The sequence below is a fragment of the Notothenia coriiceps genome, unplaced genomic scaffold (genome assembly GCF_000735185.1).
Source record: "Notothenia coriiceps isolate Sejong01 unplaced genomic scaffold, NC01 NC01_scaffold00018999, whole genome shotgun sequence".
Taxonomy (NCBI): domain Eukaryota; kingdom Metazoa; phylum Chordata; class Actinopteri; order Perciformes; family Nototheniidae; genus Notothenia; species Notothenia coriiceps.
The window spans coordinates 2,150,965-2,160,548 of NW_011351700.1; the positions used below are offsets into that span (position 1 = coordinate 2,150,965).

General features: G+C 40.5%; 1 protein-coding gene and 1 long non-coding RNA gene across 2 annotated transcripts in view; one reads left to right on the forward strand and one right to left on the reverse strand.

Moving 5' to 3' along the window:
* Positions 1 to 5,184, reverse strand: part of en2a (engrailed homeobox 2a) — a 5,823-nt gene extending 639 nt beyond the window's left edge. Inside the window, exons 1-2 of the mRNA XM_010778144.1 lie at positions 4,366 to 5,184; positions 1 to 1,936 (exon numbers count right to left, since the gene is read on the reverse strand). The exon at positions 1 to 1,936 is cut by the window's left edge and continues 639 nt beyond it. Coding sequence (XP_010776446.1) covers positions 1,563 to 1,936; positions 4,366 to 4,855 — 864 coding nt within the window. The 5' untranslated portion in view covers positions 4,856 to 5,184 and the 3' untranslated portion in view covers positions 1 to 1,562. The remainder of the gene's footprint in view (positions 1,937 to 4,365) is intronic.
* LOC104951481 (uncharacterized) overlaps positions 1 to 9,578 on the forward strand; it is a 62,817-nt gene extending 53,239 nt beyond the window's left edge. The window contains exon 8 of the long non-coding RNA XR_799030.1: positions 9,468 to 9,578. This is a non-coding gene — a long non-coding RNA (uncharacterized lncRNA). The remainder of the gene's footprint in view (positions 1 to 9,467) is intronic.
* Positions 9,579 to 9,584: the final 6 nt, after the last annotated feature.

The following is a 9,584-nucleotide window of genomic DNA, read 5'->3' on the forward strand; positions in this document are numbered from 1 at the left end:
GGGGTCATCATTGTCTTTATGCTACAGAGTGAGCCTTCGAGCTACAAAATGATTCATATTGCTGGTTAAACTACAACAGCTGCACTGATGCATCGGAGGGGGTAGCCTAGCTTAGCCTAGCTTAGCCTAGCTTAGCATTTTAGTGGCGTTAGACAAAGAAATCACTTTTGTATCTTTTTTTAAAAAACGTATCAAAATTCATTGTCTGCCCAATTACATTTAAAAACACCCTCCTCTCTCTGCCCTGTTTTCACATTGAAACACAAACCAACAAGCACTATGGGAATAATAATAATAATAAAAAGTGGTGTTAGCATTTATTTAAATTCACAGTAGCCTGGGTGCAGCACAAATGTTCTTTGGACTTCGGTTTGTTCACTTCACTGACACATCGCAGCTTTAGCTCCATGGAGAAATGACAATCATGAGAGGCCTATAGAAAAAATGAAGGGTGTGAGCACCTCATATTGGGGGGGAGGGGGGGGGACAAACAATGACTTTTATACAACATCTTTTATAGACGTGATATTGCAGAAATATCTCTATTTTTTTTTAAACAATTTATGCTGGTATTCTCACTGGCCCTTTATTCGATGAGATTATTGCATTGTAGGCTTGACAGACCCCTCCCATATAACGAAACCCCACTATAATATTCCTGCAGGAGGCTATAGAGACTGACATTCTGTAGGGACGGTTTTATCTGTAGTGGTGGGTGAGCAGTATACTGGTTTCTTTAAATATTTCCTGTAGTTTTGATGTGATATCTCTATAAAAATCTATCGTAGGATTACTATAGCGTCTGTTCGTCAGGAGGCTGCTCTGTGGTCCTGGTGCCAGTTTAGGGAACCCGACATGTTGAGACCCCAACGTTTAATGATATAAATGTATAGTAAGGGTCCCAAGAACATAGAAACTGCCGGATGCTAACCTGCATATGTTGAGCAATTTGCACAATTAGTTTACGTTGCGTTAATTAAAATTAATGACATTGTTGCGTATAAACAATAGTTTGAAAATGGCTTCGCCGATTTGGACACTTTGAGTGGTTTGGGGGGTTATTCAGGATATTGAATCCATCTCTGACATTTTCAGGATCCAAAATTGCAGTTTTAATCAGAAAGTGGCCATATTTGTAGGCTACTCTCTGTGGACTGCATTTGATATATTTAGAAATAAATAGGAAATCTGTCCAATCCAAATGATCAAGAGTCGACTAAATCTTCCAAATCGATCCAAAATTAATCAAAATCAGCCCACAGAGATTACAAATATTGCCATTTATGTCAGAAATTGACTCAATTACCCCCAAAAATCACTCCATAACTGTCCAAATCGGCCAAGCCTTTTTTTTGTACTATTGTGCACATAGGCTATAATCGTAATTCATGCTAATTAACACAATGTATGCTAATTGTGCAAATTGCCCAACATATGCAGGTTAGCTTCCGACTATGTGCTGGGGACCCCTTCTATACATCTTTAACATAAAACGTTGAGGTTCTCAACATTTCCGGGTTCACCAGAGGACTTTATGGGCTGGCAAACAGACCTCTGATCAGTCAGTCGCTGTCGGATTTCTCGTCCTTGGACGTGACGGTGGCGTGATTGTAAAGTCCCTGTGCCATCAGGTGCAAGGCCAGAGAGTTTTTAGCCCCGCTGGCCTTCTTGATTTTGGCCCTCTTGTTCTGGAACCAGATCTTGATTTGGGACTCGTTGAGGCCCAGCTCCTGCGCCAGGTGCTGCCGCCGCTGCTCCGTCAGATACCGGTTCGTCTGGAACTCGGTTTTTAGTCTTTGCAGCTGTTCTGCAGTGAAGGCCGTCCGTGGTCGTTTGTCCTCTTTGCTGCTGCTGCTGCTGCTGCTGCTGCTGGTTGGGGGGGTGGTGGGTGTGGTGGTGGTGGTCGATTTCTTCTTTGGTTTGCGAGATCTTGGCCCTGTAAGGTGCAGGGGACACAGTGGTTAGTCAGCATCAAAACATACAAGGCAGTTAAGTAATCATGCAAACGGCTCAAAAACAACTTTAGAAATTAATTTTAAATATAGTTTGCTCCATAAAATACTCAATCAACGTCTAACTAGTATCGTATTGAAACAGAGACTGCATATTGATGGTTTTTGGCACTGTACGGTGGGGAGGGGTTCCGCAGATCTTGGTTTGTCAGCATCAAAACATGGCAAGGATTACAAGGCAACAACGTGACCAAGCATACGGTTTGATATCAATTTTAGAAATGTATTTTAAATATAGTTTGCTCTTTAAAATACTCTATTCAAACAGAGACATCTTAAACTGGTGTTTTTTGGCACTGTAATGTGGGGAGGGGTCACTCAGATATTGTTTTGTCAGCATCAAAACATGGTCATGGTTACAAGGCCAAACGTAATGATGCATTCGGCTCAATAACAACTTTAGAAATTAATTTTAAAATTAGTTTTCTCAGTACTCAATCTACGTCTAAGTGGTATCGTGCTACTTTACATGTAAATGCGTCCAAAACTCGTGCGTAAAATGTATTTTAGAAGTAAACTGAATTTTAAAACCATCCAAATTGAGAAATAATTAAACCAATCCATACATCCAGGGTAATATGAATCCAGAATACGTGCGTAAAGTCTACTTAAGAAGATACATTAGATTTGAAAACGTATTTACCATACAAGTAAACCAATATGCATGAATCATTATTACGGTAATGTTCGTATTAATCTTAAACTGGTGCGTAATGTCTATTTAGAAGAAAATGTGACTTTCCAAAATAGATAAATATGTAAACCATTCTCAAAACACAAAGGGTAATGTGTATGTATTAAAAACAGGTGTTTTAAGTTTGTTTTAGAGGACAACATAGATTTTAAAACGTATTTAACGAACCAAAATAGAGAAGTAACTAAGTAAACCAATGTTCACGCATCCTCAAGTCATTCGGGGATTACGTGATTTTGTTTTAAACAATTCACAGAATAAGTTTGATTGATTCCCAAAAGCCTTTTTTTGGCACACTTTAATACGATTGTAAAATTATTGACACCACCAACACCCAGGAACCAAAACCTCCCCCCCTCCCTCCCTGTTCCTATCCTTCTTCCTCGCTTACACACACATATAGGCTACACACACACACACACACACACACACACACACACACACACACACACACTGTAGTAATAAGGAATTATGAACCAATAGGACGACAGTAGGAGAAACATCACTTTTACGCAGCAACAGCGCACAGGATACAGTTCGCTGCAGCTGCTTTGCATTTTTGTTTTTGTGGGCCACTTGAAAAGCTCCTCAATGGAGGAAACGTGAAGAGAATGTAGAGCAGCAACACATTACGATCATTTTCATTCTGCTTATAGAGGCCTTCGTGTTTGGTTCCCTCCTCCAATCAGCGAGGAAAACATACATGAAGCTATACAACACGCCGAACCTGATGAATCAGCTTGTGTGTGTGTGTGTGTGTGTGTGTGTGTGTGTGTGTTTGTTTTCCACGCAGCCCATATACAAGCTGAGCAGCTCTACAACTCGTAGTAGTCCTCTACGCTACTCCATACAGCGTTACATAATGCATGAGAACAAGTTGTACTCCACTTTTCATATGGACGCTCCAGAAAACACTCCTGATATTAAGTTTGCTGCAGGCTGACAACTTGTACCCTATATTTTCTTATAAACAAAACACAGGGAATAATAGGAGACACTTCTGGACAGTATACACACATAAGCTGTGGGAGCGTCCATTGTTGAAACATGCATTTTTAATTCACCCCAAACTCAACTTTCAGCAAAGAGCCAAAGTGCTAAAACAAGAATATAATTTTTTGCAAAATTGCAGTTCCTCTGGGAGACTTTCAGCATGCATCGAGCTATTTTTTTTGTATTTATACGACCCCGGTTTCATCATATTCAAACCCGAGGAAATAAACAACAACTTGTAACATTTAAAGAAAAATAAATCTGTGCGTAAATGCCAAACAGCTATTTTTAAAATGTATTTTTAATTACTTTGTGAGTAGTTTAAATACAAGTTACTTTTAAAATACATAATATTCCTTTCTAGTTTCAAACAGGCCTCATCTCACGGAAAATCCCGATTTATATTTATTTAGATTTATAAAATCACATTTTACAACCGCATACTCTTCGTGGACCAAATGTATTTGCGTTTTACATTTAAATGATATTTCTACAAAAATCCTACGCGCTTTTATGCTCAGTATATTCTCAGTTTTGCTCCGCTCTCTCTACACGCGTCGCTGCTCCACTCGGGAGAACTCGGTCAAGGCATCCGGGGTCAGTGTTACGGGGTATTTCAGGTTACCGGGAATACGGGACGGAGTGAAAACGAAGTGAAGCACCAACCTGAAGAAGGCCTGTCCGAGTACCGGGTGCAGTAAACCCAGGCCGGCCACAGCATGGGTTTACTGGACTGGGGAGGGTTCGAGCTGGCTTGGGAACTGTCTGAGTCTGAGCTTAGGCACTGGTCTCCTTTCTCTCTGCGGGCTTTCAGGGGCTCCTCCTCGGCTATAGGGGGTTTCTTGGTCCCGGTGACAGTGTGAGGAGTGGAGGTGCCCTCCGCCGGCACCGTGTCCCCTCCCACCGGCTCGGTCTGAGCAGGGCTGTGGAGGTTTAGGCTGCTCTCTGATCCTCGGGTCTCCCCACCGTCCTTTTTGCGTCCGAAGTCCGGGCGCAAGATGTTATCGATGAAGAAATTTGTGACCCGGTGCGGGATCTGCGGGTTCCCGGGCTGATGGAGCATGGGGAGGATGGCTCTGTTGGACTCATCTCTGTTGGATTCATCCGCCGACTCATCCACCACCACGTCTCTGTTGCCCTGATCATTTTCTTCCATACTGATTCACTTTCCTTTACGCGCTTTAACCCCTTTGTCGCCTCTGCAATTTAAAATGTGCAAAAAAGAACTTCTGGGGAGAAATGAAATTGCAGGATTTTTTGCACGCAAAAAAAATAAAACTCAAATGCTAGTGAGCGCCTCGGACACCATGCAAAGTCTTGCAATAGTGTCCTCTGAGAAAAGCATACTTTTTTGACATATATTCCCTCAACCTCGGGTTACAGCTGAGTTAAATGTGCCATTTGCGCACCGTCCAATTTATCCGATTTCTGTGCGCTCCGCTACACCTAAACTAAACTAAGGGTAAATAAAGAGGTTCCTAAACTGATGCTCTAATACTCTCACTCTGGAGTTTTGTTCTTATTTTCAATACGAGCCCCTCGAGTGACGTTTTCCCACCGCCCTCCCAGACACGTGCCTTGGACCAATAGGATGGCAGAAACTAGGCCACGTGACGCAGACTCCGGAGCAGTCCACAAACGCCCATCCTCGCCCCAGTAAAGGGGAAGAAGCCTCATTTAAATCCAGTGCATGCTCACACACACTCCCAATAATTACTCTGTGCGTAAGAAGCTGCATTCTATTTTTTCTTTATTTTAGTTTGCAATGCAAAAAATGATACACATCACATTGTTTGATGTTTTAAAACAATGGAAGCACCGTCTGTCAAACTGAGACCCCCGGGGCTCCTTTGCTTGCAGGGCAGGGAGGAATTCCCAATAAAACCAAGAATAGTACATTTTTACTACATTAAAACATATCGTAGGTGTACATACGTTTCATTGTAAGCACTTTGAGGTCACCAAACTTCAATTTTAAATCAATTTAAACCCAAAAATCTGATTTTAAAGCTAACGTGATAAAATCCCAGCGCTCAATGTGGACGAATTTGGAGATTTAGGACATTAAAAGCTTTTTCATTTACAATATCTGAAAATATATTGAAAAAATCATATTTACAACAGGCTTTTGTCTGCTTTACAGGTTATTATAACACCTCTGAGGTCAATAGGACTTGTGGGCCAAGGTTAAAGCCGGAAAACAGTGCATAGGAGTCATTGTGGACCCTTTAAAACATGCATCTCTTTGAAATCCAATGCAGTTAAATAACAATGGTAATTATAACCAATTTATTTGAAGGATGTGTCTCACAATTGGCTCCAAAAGGCCTGAAAACAGAAACTGTGCCAAGCTAAATGTCCATGTGTGTTTTTGATGTTCTCATGTTGGCCTCTCGTGACGCTGCGCGCGGACAGGGTTCTTATCCCTTTAACAGAAATCAGTGATGCAAACAAACTGTTTCGGGACACTGAGTCGCGCCAAAGACAAAACTTTGGGTAACTTTGCTGACCGATGTGAAGTTAGCTCTCCTCCTCCCGGGACGCCCCCCCCCCTCCAGGCCTTTAGAGGATCCAGAAGCCGGGTCTCCGCGACTGATCCCGGGCGTAAAGAGCCAAGAGGGCACCGAGGAGGACCAGAGACTGAGTGAGGAACAAATCTGTTAGAAAGTCACGAAGCTGCTTTCTTTTTACAAGTGTGCATTGTTTTTAGGAAGTGGGGGAAGCTTTTTTGTGTTTTTTTAAAATGATTAAGCAGTTTTTTTTTTTCACCTTTTGCAATAACATATAAACTACTATTCATGTGCTGCTGCCCAAAACTGTTTTAATGTAAGTACATTTTAAGTTAGACAGTCATGCTTTCTTGTTATCATCTAAAGACTGAGAACGTGCATTGTAGGTTTTTGTATTAGTTGTGTTGGAGCAGAAGGACTGAGACTGAGTGAGACACAAATCAGTTGGAAAGTCACGAAGCTGCTTTCTTTTTACAAGTGTGCATTGTTTTTGTTTTTTGGAGTGAGAGCAGCTTTTATTTTTGATTGATTTTTCAGTTTTATTCACATTTGCAATAAACTAGTTTTCATGTACTGCTGCTCAAAAGTGTTTTCATTTCAGTGAGTCATGCATTTGCTTTCTCTTATATGACAAGCACAGTGTTTTGGTTTTTTGGCAGCCTTCATTTCTTAAAATGTTGAAGCATTTGTGTGGTTTTTATATGATTTTGCAATTTTTCACCTTTTGCAATAACATGTTAACTACTTTTCATGTGCTGCTCAAAACTGTTTTTAATTTCAGTGAGACAGACATGCAGATGCTTTCTTAGTAAATAGTTGTGGAGCAGAAGGACTGAGACTGAAAGTCATACATCTGCTTTCTCTTGACTATCACAAGCGTGCATTATTGTTTGTTTTGTTGATCTTACATTTCCAAGATTATAGTAAAAATGTATTTGTGATTATCTTAAATATCTCAAATGGAAACAACAGTATTTTTTATAACATTTTTCAGTGTTTTTCTAGCTTTTTCCAGAACTTACAAGGTACTTTTCGTGTGCTGCTGCTAAAAACTGTTTTCATTTCTGTTAGAAAGACATCCAGATACTTTCTTTTTATTAGGACAAGTCTACAAGTGTGCGTTGTCGGTTTTTCGGGAGTGGGAGAAACTAAAAGTCCTTAAAATGTAATTTTGTGGTGAGCCTTTTTAATATGATTTCGCTTTTTTTTTGTTGCTTTTGGCATACCCGCAATATGCACTTTTCCTGTGCTCCTTTTCAAAACGGTTTTAATGTGTTGGTTTCTAAATTGAAGCTCGAGAATAAGTGTGTCTTGCGTACACACCCTATAAGTGACTTTTCACTTGTTAAACACGGGCTTTGTGCAAAAAGCGAAGCAAATTAGATGATTTTATATGACCTAAAATACTTTAGCCCATATTCTCAAAACGCACGTCACAGGCTGATATGTGTTTCTTTCTTTCTTCATTTTTAAAAATCCTTATCCCTAAAATCTACCTGTTTGTGTCTCTCATGCGGCACAAAGGGCTCATCACATGTCGGCTGCACAGAGTTAAAAGTGAGAGATGTAATTAGACAGCCTCTCTCATGCTGCGATTGTTTCTCCCTATGTGAGGGGAAGCGCAGATTAATGTTGAGGCTAAATAAACACAAAGGACCCGCAGACAGGCCGCTGCTGGCCTCTAACCTCACAGAGCAGGAGGAAATCAGTCTGGAGGAAATGACACCAGCCTCTGAATTATAATAAGAGCTGTGTGCACTGCTAAACATGCACATATCAACCCATATTACAACTCATACAATCCTATCATTCTTTAAAAAGCGATATGAATGTTATTTCACCTGTTTCTATTTTAAAGTGCCGGTTATGATTTTTACGCACAGCCACTTGTACCCCCAAAAGTGCGCAGAAGTAATCTTTCTATTTAGCAAACTACACTAGAATATATGTGTGTTTTCTGCAGTAAATATCACACAATTACACATATTGTATTCCCTATTGTTTGCTCACTTTGCATCGGTTTCTTTTGGACACAATGCTTCCTGTTTTAGGAGAGCCAGTCATTGCTTACTGAGGATTTTTTGTTTGACTGAGGCCTCCGTTTTTACTCTTAGGACACGTTGTACTGTGGATGAAGGGTTAACATATAGCTACAGCATCCAGTTGATTTGCATATTAGTGTTATTTTTTTACAAGTAAAGACAGGCAACAAGCTAGTAAGTGTGATTTTAAACCTGCTTTACTATTATGTTTGGCTGTTTTTGGTTATATTGTCTTGCGCTTCATCGGCCACTGAACCCCGTTCATGTTATTCAGTTGTTTCTTCAAATATTGCTAGATTCAGTTGGAAATATCCATCCAAAATGAAGCGTTTATGACCCTTGAACATATTTTTAGGTGTGTTTTATTTTTAATTGTATCCGTAGGTCTGTGCAAACGTGGTGTTAGGATGTGAGTCGACATTTTTTTTCTTGCTTTTATGATCTAAAACAATCCAAAAGAGTGCGTAAAACCTGCGTTAAAAAGCTTTACAGTTTTTTTAAGCGTGTGTACTTTTTATTTAGTGATTAATTTAAAACATCCACGCACATTTTGAATAGTCCAGTAGTCCAATAATGGCGTTTTAAAGACACGCTGTCCTTCAAAGTCGACTATAATTAACCTATTTCCGTGTGTAACAATCGCCCTGCACACACGTGCACGTTCCAAGCGTCTATTCTCTCATATAGTCGGAATATTTTGCACAATTCTTCTTTTTTTAAGGCCTTATTGTAATTCCCCAACATACGATCACACCCTCGTCACCGCAGCTTGTTGTTCTGAACCTGCTAAACGCACGTATTGCCTTGTATTTGAAGCAAACCTCGGATACAATTATAATTTACCATGAATATATTCGGCTCTTGTTCATGCAAGCAGGACATATTGATCATGCACATGTCATGTCTGTCTGTAAATAAGTGAATGCTTTACAACAAAAAACACACACACACACACTGCCTGGTGAAGCTTTCCTGCTTTTGGGGTTAAAATCCTTAAGAAAAAAATCAGTTTTCGCACTTCTAGTTTTGTTTCTGTGCAGGTTTCATATTATAGCTGCACCCTCCTCCTCCTCCTCCTCTTCCTCACATATACCCCTCCTTCTTACTACTACTATAAGACATCGAGTGCATTGTGCGCATGTGCCCTGTCCTTGAGTTCCTATAACCTATTTCTCCCCCCCCCCTCCTCTCTTCTTCTCTGTATTTTCCTTGGTAGGATTGTCTTCCACGTCACCAGCGCTCAGCACTATGGAGTTACTACAAAAGGTGACGTGCAGAGGAGGATTTGTGAATGGACGCCGTGATGTGTGCAGCTCACAGATCAGAGGGTGCT